This window comes from Branchiostoma lanceolatum, chromosome 10 (assembly GCF_035083965.1).
Source record: "Branchiostoma lanceolatum isolate klBraLanc5 chromosome 10, klBraLanc5.hap2, whole genome shotgun sequence".
Lineage (NCBI taxonomy): Eukaryota > Metazoa > Chordata > Leptocardii > Amphioxiformes > Branchiostomatidae > Branchiostoma > Branchiostoma lanceolatum.
In genome coordinates, this window is record NC_089731.1 from 10,117,768 (window position 1) to 10,145,190 (window position 27,423).

General features: G+C 42.2%; 3 protein-coding genes across 8 annotated transcripts; 1 reads left to right on the forward strand and 2 right to left on the reverse strand.

Annotated features, from left to right (window-relative positions):
• On the forward strand, window positions 1–9,630 carry LOC136444082 (mannan-binding lectin serine protease 1-like). Of its 2 annotated transcripts, XM_066441563.1 has the most exons (13): window positions 1–233; window positions 1,689–1,944; window positions 2,342–2,519; window positions 2,877–2,999; window positions 3,406–3,602; window positions 3,811–3,958; window positions 4,293–4,466; window positions 4,819–4,998; window positions 7,096–7,227; window positions 7,543–7,632; window positions 8,074–8,178; window positions 8,426–8,589; window positions 8,973–9,630. In XM_066441563.1, exons 1-13 carry the CDS (start codon window positions 220–222, stop codon window positions 9,252–9,254), a joined length of 2,043 nt encoding a protein of 680 aa, XP_066297660.1. In that variant the 5' UTR covers window positions 1–219; the 3' UTR covers window positions 9,255–9,630. The 2 variants fall into 2 exon arrangements, with proteins under 2 accessions (XP_066297660.1, XP_066297658.1); XM_066441561.1 differs by lacking the exons at window positions 7,096–7,227; window positions 7,543–7,632; window positions 8,074–8,178; window positions 8,426–8,589; window positions 8,973–9,630 and adding an exon at window positions 5,489–6,735 and having other exon boundaries at window positions 4–233.
• Window positions 9,247–22,574, reverse strand: LOC136444076 (zinc finger protein 569-like). Of its 5 annotated transcripts, XM_066441553.1 has the most exons (5): window positions 22,239–22,416; window positions 21,320–21,473; window positions 11,985–13,254; window positions 11,460–11,666; window positions 9,247–10,956 (listed from the first exon to the last, which is right to left on the reverse strand). In XM_066441553.1, the coding sequence occupies exons 1-5, from the start codon at window positions 22,287–22,289 to the stop codon at window positions 10,377–10,379; spliced, it is 2,262 nt and encodes a 753-aa protein (XP_066297650.1). In that variant the 5' UTR covers window positions 22,290–22,416; the 3' UTR covers window positions 9,247–10,376. The 5 variants fall into 5 exon arrangements, with proteins under 5 accessions (XP_066297650.1, XP_066297647.1, XP_066297646.1 ...); XM_066441550.1 differs by lacking the exons at window positions 9,247–10,956; window positions 11,460–11,666; window positions 11,985–13,254 and adding exons at window positions 16,366–19,596; window positions 20,284–20,319 and having other exon boundaries at window positions 22,239–22,574; XM_066441549.1 differs by lacking the exons at window positions 9,247–10,956; window positions 11,460–11,666; window positions 11,985–13,254 and adding exons at window positions 16,366–19,596; window positions 20,284–20,367 and having other exon boundaries at window positions 22,239–22,574.
• On the reverse strand, window positions 22,528–27,357 carry LOC136444077 (uncharacterized). Its single transcript, XM_066441554.1, has 5 exons — window positions 24,770–27,357; window positions 24,315–24,425; window positions 23,999–24,085; window positions 23,604–23,728; window positions 22,528–23,371 (listed from the first exon to the last, which is right to left on the reverse strand). The coding sequence occupies exons 1-5, from the start codon at window positions 26,911–26,913 to the stop codon at window positions 23,265–23,267; spliced, it is 2,574 nt and encodes an 857-aa protein (XP_066297651.1). The 5' UTR covers window positions 26,914–27,357; the 3' UTR covers window positions 22,528–23,264.
• Window positions 27,358–27,423: the final 66 nt, after the last annotated feature.

Consider the following 27,423-nt stretch of genomic DNA (forward strand, 5'->3'; position numbering starts at 1 on the left):
TGGTCCAGACTTCTCCACAGCAGAGTCGGCGGGCAGGCAGCCACGTCACGTCCTCACAAACCCTGCGTAAACAAGCAGTGTTTTCCTGACCCGTGCATGACCTCATGGGTTGAACTTCACAGTTCATCCTTTTCGTCGGGTTCCAAGTCCGACTGAAGTGCACCCACAGCGAGCTGCAGTCGTCCTGTTTACGGGCAGTACGGGGAGGGGAGACTCATCATGGCTATGTCCTGGTATGTACACAGACGTCCTCATTATCTGCGAGGGTCTGTAGCTATGATCTCTCTACTCTTCTGTGTCCTCACTCGATCTCATTATGTACAGGATTTGTCGACGCGAATAAGCAAATATTTTTCATCTGGTAGACAAAAATGGCGTAATGACAGCTGGGGCGAACTAGGACTAGGCTGGCTGCAGTTTGTAGCGCTCAATGTGTATATGTCATATCTTTATCTGAGTGAGAAACACTGTATACATGTTTGCGAGAGAACTGTACAGCAATGAGAAAATAGGGCCATTTATAACGATATATTTATGGAGGGGTTTTAACCCTGCATCAACAGATACAGTCCTAGCTCTTTTCTCTAATTGAAGGTTGCTACATAGGCTGGGTTCAAATTTCAGGAAGTTGCCGAAAGAGGCCAATATAGGGTTAGGGGTTTTCTTACTTTCACTGCCGAGTATGTAGTGAAGACGTGACGAAAAGAGTTCGGACTAGGGTTATCACATACAGCATCAGACACAAATTTATGTCTAACTCTACTTGGGAATAATTCTTTCTGAACGACTCCGTCTCTAGCCAATAGAAAATACGAAGATCACTACTAGTTCCAAAACAAATTTTGAACGCCAATTCCTGGTCTATGCATTCGTGTCTGACGCTGAATTACACAGAACTATAACGATTTCCATATATACTGATATAGAATAGCGAGCAGTTCTTTCAACTTGAGGCTATTATAACGGTAACGGTTTGATATGAAACACATGGCATGAGGAGGAAATAAAGTTGAAACTGACTGTCAGCATAACTTCCTTGTTTCCCTATACTGCGAGACCTTAATTATCGCTGTAAATCTGCACACATCAGCACTGAACTTAAAAACATGTCCCTCGTACGTGCCAGGTTAGTTTTCCATTGTCAGCATTTTACGCTCCTGACTGTTATACCCTGAACTCTAGATCTAGTCTTGTTTGGCCCTCGCTCAGAGCTTGCTGAAGATTGTAGCGGACAGAAGCTGCCAATTGTATTCCATGTAACTAGCCTGCAGACAGCCTCAAAAAGGTTTCCATTATCTCTAAAGTTGAGTCATGTACCTGGTTGTCCCTGACACTCACGCCTACAAGGATCCTACATGTAGCATACACACACTGTGGACTTGTTTGAACAGCTGAGGCGTCAAGGACACATTTAATTTGAACCCTACTTGCTGAATTTTGCCGTGGGTTGTGCTTGCTTGAAACATTTACTGTAGTTAGCGGCGTCTGCAACTATTCAGAAGGACGCGACCTTATATTGAATAAGTTTATGTGCAACACAACACAACAAATCAAAATGTACAGAATGTAGTATGGTATACTCCTTTGTGAGACCGCCTTCTTTATCATGACACTGAGCAACACTCACACCGTGTTGTGATGTACGGCGATTTCTGGCTAAAATGCATTTCTTTTTTTCCTTCCAACAGGTTATTTTCCCTGAGAGTTCTCTTACTTGTCTCGTCTCTATTGCTGGCGGATGGGATGAACAAGCAGGATGGGAACAAAATGACGATCAACGAGCTGTACGGCGGCCATATCCTGTCTCCCGGGTACCCTGACCCGTACGCTGATGACGTCAGCCACTTCTGGAACATCACCATGCCGGATTCCTTCCACGTCCAACTCTACTTCTCAGACTTCGACGTAGAAAGCTCCTATCTGTGCGAGTATGATTACGTCAAGGTACGTCTTCTTCTCGTGAATGTACAGATGATTAGATTCCAAAACTTCACTTTTTTTCATGATCTACAAAATAACGGTTTAATGATGTTACTCCCCAAGCAGAGGTTGGTGGGGCCTGCGGCATATGATAAGAAGGTCAAAATATTCCCCACCAACTTCTGCTTGGAGATTTAATGATGTAAAGGCACCGGTTTATATATGGATTTAGACAAGGTACGTAATATGAATGTAAGAATACATTGGGGAGAAGGAAGCATGTCATTTGTCTGACGGATAAACTAGAAATAAAAAGGAATATTTTCTAGTGGACAAGTTGGAATGAAATATCGCTGTGCGAAGCTTCATAATGTATGAAATCATACCTCGTACTAATCTTGAATACTACAACCCATATCAGGTGATGGAAGGAGACAAGTTGGTGGGACTGTTCTGCGGTACCGAGGACACGGATACAGAAAAGGTGCCGGGAGACCGTGTTATAGAGTCCAAGGGCAGTCAACTCAGTCTGGAGTTCACATCAGACTTCTCCAACGTAGACAGGCACAGGGGATTCATGGCGCACTATAGGGTGGTCGGTATGTATGTGTGTTAATCTATTAAGCTAACTTGGCATGATCTGTGCTGTCGAATGCCATTTTCGCACTCAAGTTCAACCGGGACGGGGGACGGTACAGGCTTCCTCACACCTTTGACCCATTACCGGAGTCACGTGTTCGTAACGTCAAGTGTTTGAATAAGTGTATCATTATCGCGATGAATGACACAGACGGCTGAAATTTTTTTATTTGTGATGACTGTATGTTGTGGGCATATTTTCTCAACAGTGTTCATGTTTGCCTTAGCGATTTTGCCAACGCACCATGCGTTGTATACAGCAGCAGATAACCAGGTTGTGTATATCAGTTTGTGGTATTTGATGTATTTTATTTCAGATCGGGACGAGTGTGCAGTGGACAATGGTGGATGTCATCATTTCTGCCATAACTACATCTCCGGCTACTACTGCTCCTGCAAGGCGGGGTACTGGATAATGAAGGACAGGGAAACATGCAAATGTACGGCGAGACAAAACTTTTCTTTCCATGCATGTAACCCATACTGTCATGCTTCAATGACTATCATTCTTCTCTTCATGCATGTTCTCTTTTTCAACGCTACATCATTAAAAGGACAATGTTACATTAGAAAACATCCATACATGTTCAGCTGCAGTACCGTAGGAAGCTGCGACGATGCCCATTATCGCACTTGAACCTCGTCTCCCCGACACCTACCCACCAAGCAAATATCATGAAGATCCATACACAGCTTCTCGAGTTAAACTATTTACATTACACCATGGCAAAACCGAAAATATAAATAACCTGGCGAAAGTGGAAATGTCGAGAAAAAATGGCATAAATTAGATGGAAATGACGTTCCTGAATGTCTTATTTACATACTTGAAACAAACTTCCACAGTTGGTTGCAGTCGTCAGGTCCTGACGGAACTATCCGGCACCATCACCACCCCGGAGTACCCGCGCATGTACCCTATCGTTCTGGACTGTGACTGGAAGATACAGGTGGAACCTGGTTACGTGGTGACTCTGCAGTTTGATGAGGGCTTCGACATAGAACAACACCCGGAAGTGTCGTGTCCTTACGACAACCTTAAGGTGCTCTGCGAAATATTAATACTTTCCATCTGTATCATTAATACTTTTCATACTGTGACCATCAAGATGCATTGGTGGTCATATTACAACCAAACATAGTTTAAAAACAACGAAACATTTGATAATTGGGTTTGTGATGTTTGTGAATTCTTGATATGTTGCACAATACGTTGAATTTTGAAATCATATTTTTTTTCTATCTTTATAGATCCAGGCTGGGGATGAGAAGTACGGTCCTTACTGCGGTAAGACCGTTCCCCCCACCATCACCTCGACAGACCACAAGATGCACGTGTTCTTTCACTCGGACGACTCTGGAGAGAACAAAGGGTTCAGGGCTACCTACTTCACAACCGGTACGTCAATCATAGTGACGTTTATTCGATCTCCGGTGGGCGGGGCTTATGTCTTGTAACACCCATAATATTACCATGTATTGAACAATAGCTACTAGTATATAGACTTTGCAATGTAATCTAACGGAAAGTTCGATCCAGCGGATCAGTAAATCAGCTTTAAAGATCTGTGCCTTGGACCACTAGTATTCATAAATCATTCATTAATGCTACATTCAAACCTACGCCGATGAAGGTTAGACATCCAGGTAATAAGATACGCACATATAAACCCGTTGCATCAACTTGTCGTATCCAGCTTGGGCTACATCTTTTATGATACTCCACCTTACAGCTCGCCCATGTGAGGCGCTGTCGGCACCAGTGTACGGCACCATGGAAGGCTCCAACTTCACCTACTCACAGCGGGTCAGCTTCACGTGTGGGGAGGGGTACTACCTGGACGGTCCGGACAGCCGCGTGTGTCAGGCAGACGGCACCTGGAGCGGCGTACAGCCTACCTGCAAACGTAAGCCTCCTCTTTCACTATCACCCATCGCCAAGAAACTTGCAAAAAAACTATGCCTTTAAGGCTATCAATCCAGGCTTGTGAAACTTGTACCAACTCATTACTAATGTTTAGGTTGATAAATGTGTTTAGCAATGACACAAATTCATAATCTCTTTTCAGGAATTTTGTAGTCTTCGTTTGAAAGAGCATTTTTGTTCCTACCGAGATTGTCGATGTGAAAATTCTTTCCGAGAAAAATAGAGTTTACAGTTGGAACTGGTACATGTCGCAAGTTTACTTTTCTTCGATATTTCTTAAAGCATAATTGTACAAACAATAACAGATCTTCCTATCTCATGTTCCACTGCAGTCGTTAATTGCGGTGCTCTTCCCAATATCTCTAACGGCGCTATCGAGGTTGACGGGAACTTCTCGTACTCAGACATCGCAATCTACAGGTGCGACGAGTTCTACGAGATGGTGGGAGAGGGAACGAGATTCTGTGAGGCCAACGGGAAGTGGACTGGGAATGAGCCTAGCTGCAAGCCAAGTGAGTTTCCTATTAAGTACATCAATAATGCATACCAGTATAATATTTATTACACTTTTGATACTGTAGTGATTTCGTTAAGGGAACATGAAGTACTATGATACGTCATCATCATACGTCAGCCGATGGACATTATGACGGAAAGTAGTATAGGAACCAAGGAATACAGAACCCTCATAAAAGTAAAATATAGCGCATCGCTCTTTTTATCTTCCAATAACTGAATCAATCAATCAATCAATCAATCAATTGATGGGTCGATCAACAAATGTTCAAGACTGACCATTCAGTGAGTCGGCAACAGTGTAATTTTCTGCATGTGGAACCCAACGTTGGAATCTACGGCACAACTTCTTCCTTCTGATTTGTTTCTATCAAACCATATCTTGAACGGCACCATCGCTGAGTGGTGATCTCTCCAGCCTCCCTGTACTACTACCTTCCATCTCCTTCCATCTGACTGACTGTGACGTCTTCTTTCCCGCTGCAGTCTGCGGAGAATCCAGCTTCCCGTCCCGAGACAGGATCGTCGGAGGAGGCCCGTCCAAGAAGGGAGCCTGGCCCTGGCAGGCCTTGGTCATACACCAAGGTGCGCCCCGCATCAGGAAGCCGTTCTGTGGAGGCGCGCTAGTGGACGAGAAGTGGATTCTTACAGCGGCTCACTGTGTAGGAGAGAACGACATCCTGCCCACTGGTTACCTCAACGTTAGTCTCGGGCTACACAACCGGAAAGAGCCAGACGACAACGTCGTCTTCCTGGAGGTGAAAAAGGTCGTCCGACATCCCGACTGGAACAAGGACACTTTCGACTCCGATATCGCCTTACTTGAACTGAAAGAAGAGGTAAAACTTACGGACTACATCCGACCTGTGTGTTTGCAGAGAAAGGCTCGGGAGAGGAGCGCACAGGACGTACAGGAAGGGCGGGCTGGTGTGGTCACGGGCTGGGGCAGGACTTCTAACGTCTTCGGCTCAGAACCGGGCACTCTGCAAGAAGTGGAGGTACCAGTAGTAGACCAGGAGGAGTGTGTCTCTGCGTATGAGGGGGACTATCCGGTAACAGGGAACATGATGTGTGCGGGACTCCGGGTCGGCGGGAAGGACTCCTGTGATGGGGACAGCGGAGGTCCACTGCTGTTCCAGGACCCGGACACCACCCGTTTCTACGTGGCTGGCATCGTGTCCTGGGGCCAGCCTGGCGAGTGTGGGAGGGCGCGGAAGTACGGGGTGTACGCCAGGGTGGAGAACTTTGTGCAATGGATCAAAGACACGATTGCTGAAGATTAGATGTAATGAATGAATGTTCAAATGTTTGCCCACACAACGGGAGAACACCATGAAAATGATTAAATTGCATTCTTCTGCAATGATAGTAATAATAGTAATATGTATCTACACATATGGACAGGGACGTCGACAAAGAACACAGTAGTTCCAAGCATATCATAACTATATAAGTATACGTGACTTCGTGCAATTTGTACTGTAACTTGCTTCCTGTGAACGCAAATGAAAAAGAAGCCATTTTTATCATGAAATGAAAACAAAGATTTCTGGCTACATTCTACAGAAAAATGTTGATACAAGCTTGCAATGTAAACTTGACCACAAAATTCCGATTTTCACTAAAGCATTACCATTCTTCAACGAGTTCACTCAAACATGTATTGATGTCGATTCAAAATGTTGTTACCCTATTGGGATGGAGTCAACAAATAAAGTCATTATAAGTACCTATCTTAAGTGATTCTTCCTCCTATAATTATTAAGAATGACGGGACCGTTATTTTTCGGACAGCCGACATGTACAGAAAACGATTCGGCAGTAGAGAACGTTATAGTCTTTCTCCCAGTATTTATTTGAGGCTAGTCATGGAAGTATCCCGGAAATCTGAGTCCGAGTCCGGTCGATGCAGTTTATTGCCATGATGGCATAGCCTTATGATACCGACAGACTATGTACCTCGGTCGTATGGCTCTACACAGTACTACACACATACACATGTACAACCCACACTTCGTGCCTAATCTATTCTTCTGAACAAGAGTTATTCACGTCCGTCGAGTTCCCATTGAGCCGGGCCAGCTCTGTTTCAGTCTGCGGGAAGCCCGAGTTCGTGACCCGGGGGAAGCTGGTGGGAGGCCGGCCGGCGATGCGCGGGGCCTGGCCCTGGATGGCCATGCTGTACAGGACACCGAGAGGGCCATTCTGTGGAGGAACACTTTTAGGTACGTTCTCACTAAAGCTTGTGTCACTTCATCACATATTTCTTTATATATGATATGAAAAGAACATACTATTTTTTACATAGTTCGATCATCGATATGAGTTTAATTTTTTGCTTTAATGTCAATCAGAGAAGCAAGAATGCCAGCCGCGTATGTCTTTGGTTGTTTGGAAAAGGTGATTCTATGAACCTAATTCACAAAAGATATCAAATGTCGGTGACACAATCTCTCGGCCATTTGAACATTTTTGCCAAGGACAAAAACTTTGAACAAGACCATACATCAAGCAAAAGCCGTACTCTTGTCTTGTTTCAGGGGACCAATGGGTCCTGACGGCGGCCCATTGTTTGGTTAGCCCAGTCACGTTTGATCCCATTCTGAAGGGCTCTTTCAGTGTTAAACTAGGTAGGTTTACATATCTTGCTCTTATGCAAGCCAATGTTCGGTGTCAAGGTAATGCATGTCTTGAATGAGAAGCTAAACATGCATGTTTTAGTGTTCCTCAACGTAACGGTGAGTCGACATGCATGCGCTAGCTCAAGCTTTTCCCGAGTTGTCGTCCTGTCATCTTCATATATATTGTTCTCTTGGCGATTGTAATTAGATTATATTCAACAACGAATCGTAGACATGATGACGTCATCCATATGGTTCCAAAAACTATTTTTGGAGTCCTTATGTTCTTTGCTACCAATATTCAGTACAAGGCTATTTTTCTCTCACTTCTTTACTGGTAAAATAGTACAAAGTCAATTTCACTAGATTAGCCGCCCTGCAAACCTTAAGCCAACATGTGGAGCAGATAATACAGAGCTGATGACTGTTCCATGCGTGTTTTCGTGACAGGAAAACACAAGGCACGGGACAAAGACACGACTGAACAGACGGTGCAGGTGGCACAAATAGTCGTCCATCCAGCCTTCAACTTCACTACATTCCTTGCTGACATAGGTAAGTATCGCTCAGTAAGCTCTACCTTCTGCTATACTTTTTCCAAACTCAGTGTAGAAGCTCATGTCCTACCTTAATGAAGTCTGTCGACAAAGAAGGAAATCCGTCGTTGTTGTATGGATCATTTTAGCAATACCGGTCTTCTTTGAAAAAGAAAAGACTGCTAATTTTAGTAATAGTTTACTTTAGTAATTGTAATAAATTACGTATCAGATATTTAGTCACTGACCAGATTTTCTTTTTTCAGCCCTTCTGAAGTTGGAGAGTCCAGCTCGACTGAACCCGTATGTGTCACCGATATGTCTATTAAGTGAAGAAGAGGCGATCAGAACCCTTCTACCGGGCAGGGAGGGTGTGGTGACGGGGTGGGGACACACGGACCAAGGGTTCATCGCTAACGAGCTCAGAGAGGTAATGTTTAGTATACAACTAAGGTGTTCTGACTGCATCTCTCATACACCATAAATGCATCTCAAGCATGTGTTGTAACTTGTAAGTCACTTCGTACAGATCAAACGTTGATATTCAATCGTTTCCTGTGACATGGATTTAAAATCATGTGTCAAACCTAGTGGGTCAGAATTACTGAAGAGGGTCAAAGAGTCGGTTGAACAAATGATGAACCTTGTATTGGCTAGATTTTGATAAGTCTTACAAAGACAGTTAATATTTAATATGCTTCCCACGACGTCTTAAGAAGAAAACTTTTGGAGGATGCAACTTTGTTGTAGAAGTACGTGGTAAATATTGTAGTGTAAGACATTCTCAACATTGCATCATGTTGTTTCCTACAGGTTTTCCTACCCCTTGTGGACACCGACATTTGTAACAAGACCTACGACTGGACCGTGACGTCAGACATGATCTGTGCGGGGTTCCAGGAGGGAGGGAAGGACGCGTGTCGGGGGGACAGCGGGGGTCCACTGGCCTTCTTCGAGAGAACCGAAGAGAAGTGGGTTCAGGGAGGGGTGGTGTCGTGGGGATGGGGGTGTGGGAGGAAGAACAGATATGGAGTGTACACCAACGTCATCCAGTATCTACCATGGATTGATGAAGTAATGTCTGGGGTTGCATAAATGTTACACTTTTAATGGACAGTTTTACATTTTTGTCGAATCACGTCAAATACTAGAGTTCATTATCATAATGGCAAGTTGACTTAAAATAAGTTAGACATGGAATGCTTACGGACAGGGCTCGACAAGTCATGCAATGTATTTCTCTGAAAAGCTCGTATGGTATGTCGAAAACAGAAACATATTAAAGTTGAATCTATAGTGATATGCATGAAATGCTTCCCTACTCACTATATGGTCTACTCACGTGCAAAGCACCTACTTACATTTTTGTACATGTATACATTGAAGATTTTTTCTTAACATTCCGAAAACATGTACCCTAAGTGACTATTCTACAGTACTAAAAATACAACCTGCATATTATGTTATATGAGCAAATTGTAAAACAGCTCCTTCTGTGGTATTTCTTGAGCAATGTCATGAGATGAGCACATTTAGTTACATTTAAAGATGTCAATATTGCAATATAGACCAGGGCTATCATGTGTGTTACACAATGATGATATCATTTGAAAAATCAATAAATTATGAGATATGAACTGTAGTGGGTGGTATTAAGATTTACTGGGTGGTAACATTTACCCTTAAGGATATTTCTAGGCTAGTACTAACAGATTGGCCCCAAACCTATCAACCTAAAAAGGCAGATTTGTTCAAAGTCATGTTCACAAGCAGCCTCCATGGACTCTCTACAAGTTGGAATTAAATCTACATTCTCAGAGCTATATGTACATTGTACCTGTAAGGTCTGTAATCACCACAGTTTGGATGTGACTAATCATTCATGTCCTCATCAACACCAGTATCAGCTGTGTTACCGCCAGATTCCCCCTCAATATCTTCTTGTGAAGAGTTTTCCAGTCCAGATGATTTACGGTAAGTCATGATTTGCAGGCTTTCTGGGCGCCGCTGTCGACTTGGGGAGGAGCGCTGATTCACGATTTTCCACTTTTTGGGGCCAGGTTCTGTTGCTCGGGAAAATGTTTTGCTGCCCGTGAACCTGGCCCCGATAACTGGAAAATTGTGAGCCAGCGCTCCTCCCCAAATCAATACTGGCGCTGTCCAGAAGACCTGCAAAGTTGAGATACCAATGATTAACCGCACCTCTTTTACAGTCCCTCAGTCGTTTGACAGTGCTGCAAATGGCATAAAATTGTACTCAAGTGCATCCCAACGGGCAGAGGAATTTTGAGCTTCTACATTCTGATCAGATCTCTCTACAGGCTGGTTACCAGGGGCAACTAGCTCACTGGAGTCACAGAAGCTGGTTTCCAGCTTGCCAACAGTTTCACGAGAAGTACAAGCAAAAGGGATATCTTGTGATGCTGTGCCTTGCTTCACATCTTCAAGAATGTTGCTGACAAGTTTTTTGTTGCAGTCTTCTTCTGAGGTTGGGCATCCTGTCTGGTCCTCAGTGTTTTGCAGGAACCTTTGTTGTACTGACTCAGTGCTGCTATCATCGCTACTAACATTCTCTCTGCTGATATCTGACATCTGGTCATTACTTTCACTACTGCTACACTCTCTATGCTCCTCACAAGCCTGCTGGTACCCAAAACTGTTCTCTCCGCATTCCTCCATCCACAGTTTGCCCACCTGGTGTTGAGAAGTTCCCCTCTTTATCCTTTTGCTGATTCTGTCATTCTCCCTCCAAGCCTGTTTCTGCTCCTCTGTGGCCATCTCCCTTTTCTGTCTTTTCCTATACAACATAGATGAAGGAAAGTGTTTACTCACAAACAAATGTTTGCCACAATACTGGAATGTTCTTTATACCCATCACACAGTCAACAAGCTTCAGCTATATTTGCTGATCACCAGAAGGTTGCAGAATCTCAAAGTCACCTGAGAGTCAAGTGTATTTTTCGCCTGAAAAGGTACCCTTATCACACTGAATGGGGCTCATTTACCTGAGATCGTCAACCGGAAATCGTCCAATAATTGAGAGAATATTGGTCATATTACTGCTGACAATGTCATTTAGAGCTTGATTTTTCTGCTGTGTGACAAGGGCTTTAAACACGAATTTTTAACATTTGTAGCTTGGAAGCATTAAAACTACCGGGTATAGGCTATACTTTCTCTGAACACTACATGTTTGTTTTATCTCCATCATGTTCATAACAATGTTAAATCATCCTCTGGCTAGATATCATTGGTACAAAGGTCTTGTCCGCACAGGTATAACACAAAAACACGGTTTACCTGAGCCTCTCCCTCTCTTTGATTCTTTCCCTTTCGTCAGCACTCATCTCCATTCTTTTCAGCCTCGTCCTGATCCTGTTTTTCTCCTTCTCAATCTCCCGCTCTTCCTCTGTTTGTGTCATCCTTTTCCACCTCATCCTCTCCCTGCCCTTCTCCTTCTCAAGTTCTCTTGCAGCTGGTGTCGCTGTCTGCCTTTTAAATGCCATCCTATCAAAGAAAAAAATATAAACCATACTTCATGGAATTTATGGAATGGAAAATAATGGATGTTGCTTTCTTTCTTTTCTTTATGAAAGCTACCAACGATTTTATTTAATCCATCATGGCTAAACCTAAAGAAAAATGTAATTCTCTTGTGACTGCATCATTGCAGTAAATTTCCAATAGTTAGAGGACAGGTGGGATTAGTATAAAGGTGTGATGATATGAGAAATACATCAAAGAGCAGTTCTAGAGAAATATTGTCTAAACAAATTCCTGACGCATAGTTTTCATACATTAACCCAATCAACAGCACCTCCGTACCTTAGCTTTGCTATCTCCCTTTCCTTCTCCATGTCCTGTGTGGGTGCTATCAGCACTCTCAGCATGTTCCGTATCTTCATCCTTTCCCTCTTGATGGCGAGATCTATCTCAGGACAGTCCTGTCCTTCTGCCATGGCTATCAGCCACCTCGCCTTTTGTATCATCTCTGACAGGGCTGCGGCTTCTTGAGAGAGTGTACTTGACTGCTGTTGTGCACCTGTATTAACCGATGAGTGAGGAATGTTGGAGCTATCTGCTAAATGCTGATCTCCAGCTGAAGCTCTGATGACATCAGCACAACCTATCCCTTCTTGTTTCACAATTACATCACTGCTGGAGTCAACATCAGCACCGTTTTGAAGAGGAAAAGCATTGTCACTATTCTTCATCCCCATCTGCTCTGCCTTTTCCATGACCTCGGCAGGATGTGTGTCTCCAAGAGAGGAAGGTCCTGGCTGATGCTCCAGGCTTGTGCACTCTTGCAAGTCACCTACAGCTGTGCAGTCTTCAACAGCTTTTTGATATACTCTGACATCATTGTTCAAGTCCCCGGTGGAAGTGTTCATTGTCTTCCAAATAATCTCATGGATTCTTGTGATTTCTGAATCTGAGACCACATTAGCACCTTGCATAAAGGTTATAAGGTTTTGCACAGAGTTGAATCCATCTGACATAGTACCAGTCTTGATGGTTGGCTCCTCTGTAGTGGCTTGTACTGTATTCTGCATTGGACCTTGATCTGTTGTACAGTTCTGATCATTATCTGGTGGTATCCCTACTAGCAGTGATTCAATACCCGCGTACAACTCGTCAAATAACCGGTACTGTACAGCTTTCACTTCCCTGTCTTCTCTTTTCCTGAGTTTATCTCTCTCCCTCCATAATGCACGTTGTTCCTCGCTGGCATTTTGCCTGTACACCATTTTCTGCATCCTGTTTTTCTCGCGCAGATCTAAGCCATCGTCTGTTGCACTTTTCCTCATCATCTGTTTGGTGAGCCTGTCTTTTTCTCTCGCCTCTGCTTTCTTCTCCGCTGACATACACATTCTTCTTTGCCTTGCTTGTAACTTCTGCTTCTCCCTTATTGTGGCTTTCTCCTCTTCTGTGAGCTTTTTACGTTTTTCTTGCATGCGAATCCGGTTCCTTTCCCTCCTAAAAGCGTCCGAGGGTGCCGCTGCAGTGTGTGTCTCCTCCACATGGGCCTGGAGGAGGCTGGGGGAGTCATGGAGGCTCTGGCAGTACCCACACACAAACTGGACTGGGTAAGAACCTGGAAGGAGATGGATGTCAGGTCAGGTACAAGAAGGAATGAACAAAAGCGGCATGCTAAATTTGTGGCTCTTCGTTTTACTCCAACTTTCAGTGTTTCACCTACATATTCCAGAGTTTCACCTACATATTCCAGCAAAACATCTGTGCTCGTATCATGTGCTAATTGTCCTGGATAATTCTCCCCATTTCTCAACTGTTTTTTGGTAAATTATTTTCCTTTCTTTATTTTCTGCCATTTTTTGGTAATTGGCATAAAGGGTGCAAACAAATGTTACCTCAACAGCTTTACACAAAGTCATGTCCCTCCAAAAGTACTGTAAGTGGTAGATTGGAATTCAGCTCACATGCACAAAGTACATGTACAGTGTATTTGTTTTAACAAATGGTGACTTTGGGTGGTCTGGAAACTTTGAGAAAACCTTTCTATACTTGAATACAAACTTCTTTCACCGGTATTTCCCGTAGCTTTAAAAACATGAACATATAAAGAACACACGGCAGGACACATGAATGGATGTCACATTTTATTTAAGACTATAAAAACGATCAGAGTATTTTATCATTTTCTGCATCTACAGGCAGAAATACAAGAACACTCTTTTACCAATACTAATTTACCAAATGCATTGGTGGGCATTGCTACTTGTACCGGTGTGTCAGAATGATTTTGCTTAAAATGTAATATGCATAGTTAATTACTACTTTCTTCATAAAAGGTTTGCAAAGTGAAGATAGTCATCAGAATTGTATTTACATCTTTCTACAAAACTTAACAATCTACAGCCTTGAAAAGAGGCTTGTTTTTCGTTAATGGACCACCTACTTTAAAGGTACTTCCTAAAACAGAAGGCAATTCAACAGTTCACTTTACAGTTGTTATAAATGTATGCCCAAACATGGACGACATCTGTTGAGCGTGTCACACAGCAGGAAAACAGACTGATGGACGAGTCTACTAGTACAAGGTCAAAGGGACATTATTGGCCAAATTACAGCCAGTGTTCTCTCCATCACTGAGTGATTCTTAGGAATCGGCCGGATTTCGCAGCTCACCTAGCCCCATCCAACGTGATTGGGTAGATTTTTAGGTGAAAAATATGCTGGACTCTCTGGGGATTTTGACATTTTGGAAACCTTCTGGTGATCAACAAATTTGGCTGAAGGTTGCAAACAGTGTGACCCTGGCTTTACAGAAGCCCTTTACCAGATCTGAAAGGATACAACCTAATGATTCATGAAAAGTACTGACAGCTTTATACATCACCAAAGTGGTCAATCTTTTAAAAAGTTTATTTTAAAAGAAATTTTACTGAACTATCTTAGCATTTGAATACATGTACAACATCAACTGGTAATTATCTGCAAAGTTCTACAATTACATTGCTTCACAACATCAGCAATCCTGTTTCTGTTCAGAAGTGAAGGGACAATGTTCTGTTTTTATGTTAACTTCCTGGGTTCAAGGCTTGGAACTGTAAGTTATTCTGTGAGAGGTCATAGTCTTCACGCCTCCTTTGGCTTAGCTGTACACTTTGTAATGTGGATGACCCTGCTTCTTTGTCATCTACTGATGCACCGGCTTCATGGTCTGTCTGTTGCTCTTCAGGTAAGTAGATGTCATACTTATCCCCCGTGGATATGGTGTCTTCACTGGTAATGCTTTCTGAGTCCTCCCAGTTTCTCAGAGCAGTCATTAAGTCCTCTGCTATTGTTCCCCCACAGTGCTTGTAATCACTGCTGCTCTGCCCCTGCGACTTCAGGTAAGATTCAGCCAGCCTTCTCTGCCGTGCATGTATCCTGGCCTTCTCTCTCATTACCTCTCGTTCCGCCTCCGTCATGTTCTCACGCTTCTGCTTCATTCGAATCCTGGCCTTTTCCTTCATCTTTTCCTTCTCTGGTTCAGGCATTGTGGCCGTTTTCAACCTTTTCGCCAGTCGAGCTTTTTCTCGAACTTTGTCCCTTTCCTCTTCTGTCATCGTCATCCTTTTCTTTCTCATGTACACTCTTGCTCGCTCCCTTTCTTTCTCCTTCTTTTCTTTGGCCAGATTGTGGAATTTGTTTCTTTTTGCTAACCGAGCCTTTTCCCTGATCTGGTCTCTCTCTTCTTCTGTCATGTTGTTCCGTTTTTCTCTCATCCTCTCTCGGGATCTTTTCCTCCTCTCCTCCAATGAAACGGTCCTTTTCCTTCGTACGCTGAACCCAGAGTCTCCCCAGTATCCCGGACTGGAGAGAACAACAGTGTGCTGTTCCTCCACGTGTGCTGCGAGGCTGGAGGGCGATTCAAACAAGCTTCGGCAGTGTTCGCAGACAAACCATGAATCCTCACTGCAATCTGAAATGAGAGGAGGCCTAAATAAGGCTTTTGCTGTCCATTCAATATTCAGCCTAACTCACTGCTATGTGATATCCCTAAAACCTTTGGAAACAGAGTTCCAGTTTCAGGATATTTTGATTTAAAAATATACTACCTGGGTACTATGCATTGTGGGAATTAAAACAAAGTCAAAACACTCTGAAATGTAAACTACCAATAGTTAGATTTCAACTACTAGTAATAGTCTAACTAACAGTTATCTTTTTCTCTAAGGGATACCAGTTTTAAAATTACTTATGGTGTATCTCATTCTGACGCTGGTAATCCTATCATGTATTTTGCTGTATCTACTAAGTATCAAAAGAAAAGTTGTCCTATGCAAAGCATTTTTATAAAAAGAACATTAAGTGGTCAGTGCTATTTGAGGTAGTTTCTAATCTAACCATTCAAGTAGACAAGAACATTTTTGTCTCTAAAAAAAAGTTTTTCAGGACTGACCCAAAGAAATTAAAGATTTTTTGAATCCAAGTTTTCATGACAGTCCCTTGCTGAATACTGTGAGCCAATACAGAAATAACCTTCTGCCTAGATGTCTGTGCAAAGATAGCAATGGTTAGAATAAGAGGTGCACACGCTGTTTACTGACAGTAGTAAAGGAGTGTATATTTTCAAGCTCTTAGGTTGCTTTATTTGTTTGTTACTATAATGTGTATGGTGAAGACCTGAACTATGTCAGAGTCTTCGATCATTCAATTTAAGTACAGACATTGGGTAAAACTCAGAATTGTATGATATAGTTACTAACATCATTTTATTTTCAAATTCATCATTACAACTTTCAGTTTACATACTGCAACACTGTTGTATTATTTTGCTTTCCTACTGAATTATATATTAATCTACCAAAAAGCACCAGGGACAGATGCCACCTGGTTGCAGTTGGGAAATCCATATTTTGCTATATGCCTGGATGTAAAAACAATAATGAAAACCAAAAGACTTAGAATGGTAGTGTCATCTTTGAGGACATAATAAAGTATGTCATTAATCCAACCTTGGCTTGTATCAAGCACAACTATTTCTCCATATAAAGTAAAATTGTAAAATAGATCTGTTCCCTCAGACGTGCATGTCTATGGTCTTGATGATGTTCTGTAACATTTAGATTTTTTTTATACATGTACTTGTATGTGACATGAACAAATTCTGCAGTGACTCTCAAGAGCCAACAGAATCTCATTTTACTGCATATTGTTTGCACTACACTATTCCCAGTCAAGTCCACAGTACAAAGTATGAAACATGTCTGTCAGCCTTTATGCATGTAGGATTTTAATCAGTACAATTTCTGTAATTAGCAGCTATTTACATTGCTTAATGTGTCAAGTTGTGCATAGCTGTACAATGCAAGCATCAAAAAAAATCTTCCCTTTTCAACTACTCCTCTACTCCTACGTAGCCTGACTTGCTTTTAGTTTCATCTATTTCCTTTGTAGGCCATTTTCCTTTAGATATCATTGTCCTCTGTTCTCCCACCTCCCACCCTGCCTACATTAGTACTAGTCTTCTGGTCCAAGTGTAGGAGCTTGTGGCGTTGCAGTCCAGCTGACGACAGGAACTTCTTGCCACAGACATCGCAGGACGTTGTACCAGACAGCACCAGTTTGGTCTGGTTACTCAGTTTTTTCCTAGATAAACTAGCGCTGGGTCCTGCTTCAGATAAATTAATAGATATTGCGGAAGTATTCCCTACAGTCAGATTCATCGGTGCAATCTTTTGGCTCCTTGCTTGACTGGCATTGTCTCTGCTCAGGTGGTATTGTCTTAACAACATCTGTTCGTCGTTACCGTCTTCTTGCGTCAATCTCTCTCCTTCTAAACCCTTCTGGACACCAAGTTTTGAACCACCCATCAACTTGAAGATGTCCATAAAAATTCCTTTCCTACCCTCACTTGGAATGTACTTTCCCGGGTCTAACAGTCTCTCTTTTCCACTTATAGTTTTCTGTCGTTTTTGATCACCTTCCTCTGAGAAATTGTCTATTGCTGCTTGCACTTCTGGCTCTAATTCTTCACTGCTGTGATCTTCTACCTCTTCCATGGCTGGAAAGTGAGTTTTACCCTCTACACTTATCATAGAGGGATATTCGTTTGACCATGTAGATGACTGTCTGACGAAATCATTGTCATCTTCTGTCTTTCTCGCCCTCAGTCTCTTTGGTTTCTCAACTCCTCCATCTAGAATGGTGGTGGTTGGCAGTTCCTCTATTTCTGTGTTGGAGTACATGTACGAAGGATAGATGTTGGGTGTGGCTTCTGTGTGCATGTATCGGTAATGGCTCTTGAGGTGGTGTTTCATGCCAAACCTTTTCTCACATATCGGGCAAACGTACCTCTGCTCATGTGACCGCCTGTGCCTGTCTCTCTCCTTGGCATTTTTGTACTCCTTCTCACAAACATCACACTTGTAGACCTCGTCCCGATGGGTGTACTTGTGGCGGTTCAGTCCCGAGTAGGAAAGAAATTCTTTTCCACATATAGGGCAGAAGCACACAGGTATACCTATATGCACGGAAGCTGTGTGCTCCCTCAGTTTACGTTGCTGGAAGCACCCAAAGTTACATATTTCGCACCTGAAGGGATAGTTATCGTTATGGCCCTGCATGTGCAACTTGAAAACTTTTTTATTCTTGAACTTCTTCCCACATCCTTCTACTGGACATGCGATCTTATTCTCGTTGTCTTGGCCATCTTTGTCCATGTTTTCTATCTGTTGCATGGTGGCATCATTGCACTCGTTATGTGCTTTCATGTGGAGTTTGTACACCTTCTTTGCTTTAAATGTCTTCCCACACCCTTGAACGGTACATTCATACCTGGTCTCCTTCTTCAGTTGACTTTCTATATCTAAAACACTAGGAGTGGCGGCATCCAAATGAATTCCATCTAATGTATTGACATTACATAAGGCATCATCTGTTTGAATCTTTTTGTTATCACCCAACTCACATGTTGTCACATTTGATTTCTTACTTGAAGCAAGTTTCCTTTGAAGCCGAAGACTTTTACGTCCTTTTTCCTCAACAACTTTACCGTCTTTCTCAACTGTCTTACTGGCCTTTTTGTCCCTCCTAGCATTCCCTTGCCTATTAACCTTTGATCTTTCAACAGCTTGACTTTCACCTTTGCTAGAACTTGGCTTTCTTACTATGTCAGGGACTTCTTTTGTTACTTCCTCCATACATTTGTCCCAGTCTGACCTCACCTCCTCTGTTAACATTTTATGTACCATTTTAAGATGTGTCACTGCATGGTGTTTCCAAACAAAGGTAGCCAAGCAAAGCTTGCAGGCAAAGCTCAGCTGATGAGTCCTCTTGTGCTTCTCTTTGTCTTTCTTGTTTTTGTAGACTTTATCACAATAATCACAAGGATACAGTTCATTCTTATGGAGAGATTCGTGGTGGCGTAGACCTGTGAATGTGACAAACCCCTTTTTGCAGATGCTACAGAAACAGACAGGTGTCCCAGTGTGCTTGCAAGCTGTGTGCTCCTTTAGCCTCCGCTCTGTAAAACAGCCAAAGTCACAATGCTCACAGCGGAACCTATAGTCGCTCTTGTGTTCCCTCATGTGTAACGTCCACCCTGTCCGACTTTTGAACGTTTTGTAGCCACACTCCGGCTGGTTACAGTAGTACTTAACGTTCGTAGCTTCAGCCACAGGAAATTCTTTGCTTTCTTCTATATTTGGTGAGCAATGACTGTCCTCTACTAAACTTTCGTCAACTGTAACACCATCAACATCTGCCTCTCCAATGTCTTCTAAGACCAAATCACCCTGATCCTGCGTCTCGCTGTTACTATCATGTTGGGATGTATGTTGGTCAGATTCTGGCCCGTTGTTGAACACATCACCACAGTTGTCTACAGAGCATGAGAAGTCAATGTTTTCCTCTGTATCTCTAGGACTACATGTTTGTGTTACTGCCTCCTCATCTTCTACATCATACCATGGTTCATCGTCCAACTCTGTGATTAAAGAAACAAGAAAAGCTGTGTGAGACTGATGAATGATAAGAATCATTCAAAAGGTGACAAATGTATCTAATCAGTGACTACTCATAGACTGGTTTATTCGGTTAAATCTACGTACAGGATTCTATTTCTACAGTAACTGGTAGCGATGTCTAAACCTTGCCACATTCCTTAATGGGGGTGCCATGTGGATTGAATGGGTTCATTTTGAATAGGAGTTTGTTTGAAAGAAAACGGGCAGCAATGAAACCAGTGAACTCTCGTTGATAGTTGCCCCCGTGTAAGGATCATGAGCAGGCATGGACACATCTTCAATCCTTTCAGCCATCTAAGCCATCAACATGCATTACTTTGTTCATCTTCATTGAACACTCCACTTGTAAGATATCAATTCATTATTATTGTTGTAAGATACAGTTTCATGCAAGCTATCATGCGAGTGTCAACACTACAGTTGAGTCTTATTGACCATTATCCATGTCTGATAACTACTGTAGAAGATCCAAATTTTTGCAACAATATTTGAGCTAGCTGATACTACAGTACTTCAATTGTGCATCCAGGTTGGAAAATGGGTATTGTATAACCAAATTGGTAGTCGGGATACAAACGTTTGCTCTACAACTTCTACTTCCTTCTACGTTTGAGAGAAGATAAAGTAAAGACTGAAGCCCGGCTCACCTGACTCAACAACCATGCTATCCTGGGGGCCGCCATCTTGAAAATACGTAATCTGATTTGATTGCTGCCCCTTCCTCTGAACCACTCGATTGAGGTAAGTAGCAATGGAAGTCGGTCAAAAAAAATAAAAACGATGCAACAGCCAGTATCAAATTAGAGGATTTATGACAGGAAATTATACAACTTACAAGGGTAGTTCAAGTGTAGGTGCTACAGTGGTCAATATACAATATTGCATTAAGTACTAATGCTCAATAAACACTTTGCAGTACATATAATATGATCCGGCCATGCTTACTGAACTTAATACAGCTATGTTAAATATATGCCAAGTACTGGTAAGTGAACTCTGAACTTTCCTTAAATCTGAAACAGCTGACTGAGATACCCAGTGTTACATTGCAATTATTTCAATATATTCCCCCAATGGTCTTCCCAGTTTTTGTGCTAATCCTGAGGTTGTCTGCCATATTTTTGTGTGATTGTGTCCTTGTGTTGACATGGCACCCGATATCAGCAATGCTGCCTGCACTGACCATTGTACAATGTATTGCCTTGTTGTAATTTTTATAAATGAATTAATTCTTTATTGAAATGTGATTCACTGAAAATTTTGGAGCATCAATAATGCAACAGACACACTGATGACATCATGTGAACATGTTCTATACCCTTTCATGTGTAGATGGGGGGATGTGAACAGACTAAGAACAGTAGTTGCTGTGTCTCAATAATGATAGCACAATTAACCATCATCTGTTGAGAATGAGACTACCACTGTACATTAGTGTTGTGTAGATATGTCTTTTACTGTTGTTCTTTTTATAATGTTTTAAAAAAGCAACTGTTCAAAAGCTCTTTTCCTCTATTACTTATACGTTTTAAGCTTCCAACTCTAGCAATGCAAAAAGATGTAGATTTATATTTTCTTCAAACTTATAAATTACAAGATGTATTCTTATGACCTTGTGTGTTATTGAATCATGAATGTAATGTTTTTAAGAAAGGGGCATGAAAACTTGAAGAGATGACCTACCGACATCACCCATGGTCTCAGGTCTGGAGGAGTCATCTCCATCAGTGCTGGCATGGGAGGAGGCTGCTTCTGTTGTCATGGCAACCGTCTCTGAAGCTCCAAAACAGGAGGCCTGGCCATGGCTGTCGCCTTGTGCCCCCTCCACCTGTACAGGCTAGTGGGAATATGATAGATTTTGAATCATCAAATGCTGAATCTGATAACGCTATATATCAATTGCTTTTCTTGAGGACTTTATATCATTACAAATACCATGATAACCATCAACCACAGTTTCAGTGGACCCCATTTTGTTAATTGTTAATCCATACAAATGACATACTTTGTAACTACAAATTACAATGGAATCCCCAAGCCCACACGTCACGCATGTAAATGAGTACCAGTGAATAAACATTGATACATAAACATGGCGATTTCTTAACTCGAAGCACAGATCTGACCCAAAAATGCGCCAAGTTTACTCAAGATGGCCTTCAAAGTTAGAAATACTAGTAGTTTTATAATCTTCTGCATCTATGGGATAAATATGAAACCAACATGGTGCCGACTTCACCAGTCACGTCAGAATCCGGATTTTCCCCAGCCAGGGTGTGGCTGTCTGGTGCCAGTGGCGCACAAACGCAAACATGGCAGACGCGTACTTCATCTCACGTTCTAGCAAATATTCTACCGTACTTTCAACACTAAATCTAACCAGCTAGCTAAATATGTCAGCATTCACATGAATTGCAGTTAGTATCGCCTGAGAAACAGAAGTATGGGATGCCGTTATTTGCTAGAATTTGAGGCAAATCGACCACCATGACCGGGCTGGCGTGAACAAAAGGTGGCCTAGAATTTTAGACGACATTCCGATCGAGTTCGCGTAAGCTTCCCACGAGTCACAAATGAACTTGAAAAACAATACTACCCCTACCTTGGTCGAGCCATCTTGCTCTAGGCGAGCTGGAACGCCTTTCTGTCGCATTTTGAGCCGAAATTTGGCGGTAGCTCGGCCGTGAAGTAAAACCACAGCCACCCACCGCGCTGCACAGACAAACACACACACTGACGAAGAGACAACGCCAAAACTCGCGGAAGCGGAGAATCTCGCGAGATTTAGCGAGATCAAGACAAGGGTACATTGAATCTGAATGTGACAGGTGCTAGGTGAAAAGTTGTGTTGAGGGTAAATGTTGGGGGTATTAACGGTCAGAAATGCAATATTTGAAACGCAAAAAGTCTTTATTACTGTTTTATCAGACAACACCATGGAACATGCATATTGGCTACAGATCAAAATTTATAAATAAATGACTTTCAAACTGTCAAACTTTATTGAACAAGCCATCTAAATTCCTGATCATCCAAAATGTGAAGGGCCCAAGGCCAAATAATTGTCTGATCCAACAAAACATTAGCATTGTCCTTCCAAGAAGAAATCTTTTTCTTTAATCTTTGCTAGACATTTCAAACAGCTGATAGAACCTGAAACTCTGTTACTTAAACCTAGAACAGTGTAATTATAAGATGTTCATAAAACTGTAAATCAACGATCAAGGCTGGTTCTGCAAACTGGCAAAACATCAAATTCCAACCGGCTAACTGTTTGTCATTTTCAAAGGCTTGGATCTTAACTCACGAAAGTGTTTTTGAATCAATCCAAAACCTTCTTGATGCACTAAAGATAAATACCAAAACTGAACCTTGAACTGTTGATGACAAAGGAGATTCTGCTACTTAACAACAAAACATTCTTGTGATATCTTTGGCTAAAGAGGGAATGTAAACATGTCAACCAGAGGAGAATTCCTATTTTCCAGAAAGAAATTCTTTTGCACATTCAAGTAGCTCATGTACATTCTTTCTTGCACTGTAAACTGGATAACAAAAACAACTGTCAGTATCCTTCATAATACAACCCAGGCTGCCATATTTTATGAAATTTTGAACTTTGAAGAGATCATTTGTGTGCAGTCTTGTGGGAGCCACTCCTCAGCTGCTTGAGGCACTCCCTGCTGGCATCCACAAACCAGGAGGCACTGCTGTCACACAGCTTCCGCTTCAGGCCTGAAATGCATCAATACAAAACACCTGAATCTAGTGAAAGAGTAAAAGTTCCATGAAGCCCAGAATTTGTCAGAAATTGAAATCAAATAATCTTTGAGGAAAGGATATTCAAACATGGCCATTCTTTGTAGTACAAAAATAACTTACACTGATTAATTCAACCAGATAAATAATTCCCATAGATAAGAAGCTCAATACTATGGTTTCTGATTGACATCCTCTAGTGTCATACCTGAACCTCGGGACACCTTAGGTGACGGCGGCTGGCGTATGTTCTGTGGTGTCGCAGGTGACTGGTCCGGTACTACCTGCTCGTTACACAAGTCATAACGGGGCCTCACTGGGGAGTCTGGAATTCTAGGAAGAATGAAAATGGTTATTTAAAGCTGAGAAACATTATATATTGTAGAATATCAAATAAAAAGTTGAACCCAAACTATAAAAATTAAAAAGCTTTTAAGTCATCCAAAAGATTCTGAAAAATGAGTGATTTGTACATGGTTTACTCCAGAGCTATTTAAGTTAAAAGCAAAACAACCTGCACAGAGCTTTGTATCATAAGTGAGGTATGAGATTATTTGTTTATATCAAGGACTTTTTTTTGTGAATAAAGCAATGTGTTCCTACTTCAGTGAGAAGTAGTCCTGAGACTGGCTATCTTCTTGTGAGCTACCAGGATCCACGTCATTGATGTTCATGGTCATCTGGCCTTTCCTAGAGAAAAAGGGGAAGTTCAATTATACCCATTACTGGTGGAAACTGGAATTATACATAGACCACATGCCTAATCCACACTGACACTAGAAAGTCTATCCTGAACTGACATGACATCTTGGTAAGGTCAACATACCCATTGGTACTACAAATGTAGAGGAAAATGTTCCTGACTATAGCTATAGGGCTGAAATGTGTGTGGTAATTGCTCAATATCCCTTGCACCAACCTTTTGGTACCTTGACTAGTATTTCCGGATACCTGAGGCTTCACATCTCGAGTAGAGCCTGGTTTGAAGAAGTCTTCCATGATCCACAGGGAGGGAGATGAGGAACTGTCGCTGGAGAAATTAAAACAAAAAACAAACAATTTATGTGCTGTTATGAGGCATTGATGATAAGATCCCTACACAAGAGGCTAACAAAGTTTTAGAGATGATTCCAACACAATAATAGAACTTAAAGGCAGTTGAGAGTCAATGACTCAAAACAGATTTGGTCACATGCACCAACAGTTAAAAAAACCTCTTTCTCTGTTTTAAAGCTGTCTTAAAGATTGCAAGCCTTATGAACTTAAAAGGATACAAAGGAGCATGTCAATACATTGTGGATGAACATTGATAGAAAAGGGGAATGAAGAAAAAAATTATCAAAATCCTCCTAAAATGGTTTCATCATTACACACCTGTCTGACTGGTGTTGATTACTGACAACTCGAGAGTTATTCTCCTTTGTCTTTCCTGATTTCCCAGCTGCCCACTTCTGTGCAATAGCAAGAGTCTTCTTCAGACTTGGGGAGTCACTCTGAATATTTCTCCCCTGGCTAAATATATCTAAAGATGAGGGGTCAACAGACTCCTGTGTCATGCCCTCTGCTTCACTTTCAATGAGCTCTTCCTCGCTATCTTGAGACTGCAGTATTTTCGATGGTGGGTTCTTCTTTTTTGAGAACTGAACAACTTTATCAAAGGTGTCTTCTTTTCTGTCATCATAAGTGTTGCTAAAGTTCTCATCACTGTCCTGGAAATGCAGAATCTGTGAATCACCAAATGTGTTCTTTTTAGAAAGCCCTTCATTCAAAATGTAAGGCCCTTGTGGATAAACATAGGGCATTTCTTCAACTTCACTGACATCCTCCTCATATGGGTCATCACTCTCTGGCTCCTCTACATCTGAGTACGGACTAACATATTGCTTGAAAGTGTCCCTCTTTTCACTGTTGGCATCTTCAGTTTCCCCTGGTGTGTTAACCTGCTTCAGCCTGGTATCAGGATCATTAATGAAATGTTGTGGTTTGGACACTCTCTTTGCACTCCTAACGGAAGGCTTCAATCGTGGGACGTCTTCATGGTCATCAAAGTCATAGACAGATGCGCCCTTAATCTGATCTGCACTCATAGACACATCTGTGTGTGGGCTTGGTCTCCACATCTGTATTGCTTTTCTTATTTTCATGTGTTGCAGTCCTGTGGAAGACTGGGCAAGAGTCTTGGCCTCATATGTTGAGCTCTTACCACTGGCAGGAGTTTTGTTGCCTACCATCTTTGTCCTCCTCTTCTCCACACTTGCAGGCTTATCTCTAACTGCTTTCATCACTTCACTCTTACTGTTAGATAGGTCTGTGCAAGAATGTGATCTCTTCCTGAACCTCCCATATTGTCTCCAAGCAGGCAACTCCTCAGAAGACTGGAACGGAACTGGTGGGCAGTCTGGAGAAGGAGGGTTGGTGCTTGAATAGCTAACTACATCCTTTTTCACATTGCCCTTATCACACTGCTCTCTGTTTTCTGATTTTGACCTCTTACCATCTCTTGATGCAGTCAAAGATGGACCAATTCCTGTACCAAGAAGATCACTGATATCAATTGCTTCACTATCCATCTGACTAGCTTCTACTGCCTTATTTGTTGGCCTTTGTTTCTTTCTGCTCTTTCTCCCTCTCTTTGTAACAGTGACCTGTGGCTCAACTGTTCCTTCTCTGTCTTTAATCTCTTGGTCATTTTGATCAGTGTGCTCTATCTTTGTTTCTTCTTCTTCTTGAGTTTGTTGTATCATTGACCTGGTCCGAACCTGAGGAAGAACTGTTGCTATGGGTGACTGTTTTCTCACACCTGACTTGACATGCTGGATGTCTGGTGAAAAAACAGGTTGTGCATCTCCTACATGCATTTTATACACTTCATTATCCCTGACTGAGGCATTGCCATCAGGTGATGTTCCAAACTGTTTGTGTATGGATTGTAAGGAGGAAGTTGTGTAAAAGGGTGGAAGCTGTCCATACTGCAGGTTGTAGTTACTCGTGGTTGTGCTCTGATGCTGAGTTGTCAGTCGGCTCCCGGATTCACCAAGATTTCCATATTCACTGTCTTCATCTGGCCTTCTCTGCCCTTGGTGCTGATTGGTCATCCCTATCAGTTCCCTGCTCTGATGATTATTCCATCCATGTCTGTTTGTCTGTCCATGGTGCTGAATGGTGGATTCTTGGAGCCAGAGATGCTGTCCTTGGTGCTGATTGGTGTTCTTTGTTTCCTGCCTATTGTTTCCATTGGTGAGTCCCTGCCTTTCACTCTGATTGGTCAATGCTAAACAGGAAACCTGTCCAGAGTGCTCACCTGTGATATTATCAGCCATAGCCATGCTCTGTCCCACAATCCTGGTAGAAGGTATGCTACTTTGTTGAAGACTGCTGTCTTGGTTACAAGGTCTTACTTCCATCATGTTCTGTTGCAACAAGCTCTTTTGTGGGTTTTGCAATGTACCAGTCATTCTTCCAGGGCCATATGTAGCTCCAGCTTCACTCTGTCTCATCCTTGTCATACCTGAAGACATTCCTGCCTGCACAGTTGTGGGATTTACTACTTCTGGTGATGTGGATGGTGCAACAGTATGGTAGCTAGGGTATGATATTGCTGATATTGCTGGTACACAGTGCAACTGATTGGTTGTATAGATGCTGGACAAAGCTAAGTTTGGTTGACCATAATTGTGTTGCTTTGACCATGTTGCTTGAATTCGGTCATCTTTCGGCTGTGTATCAGCCGCACTGATGTTCTGTTGCTTCCTATGCCGCTGTTCCTGTTGAGCAATAGCTGTTGACCATCGTGGGTCCTGATGAGAAACATTTTGTTCTTTGCTGCTGCTGTTATTTGTGGCCAGGTTTTTCTGTGATAAGTTACTACCACATTCTCCTCTTTTGTCCTTGCAACAATTGTGACTTTGCTTCTTCTTTTCTGTCTCATCCCTCTCCTTTGTCTGCTGTTCGAGCTGCTTCAGTTGCCTAAGGAGATGAGCATAATCTAGTAAGCATTTCTTGCTCAGCTCGATAGAAATGGTCACAAC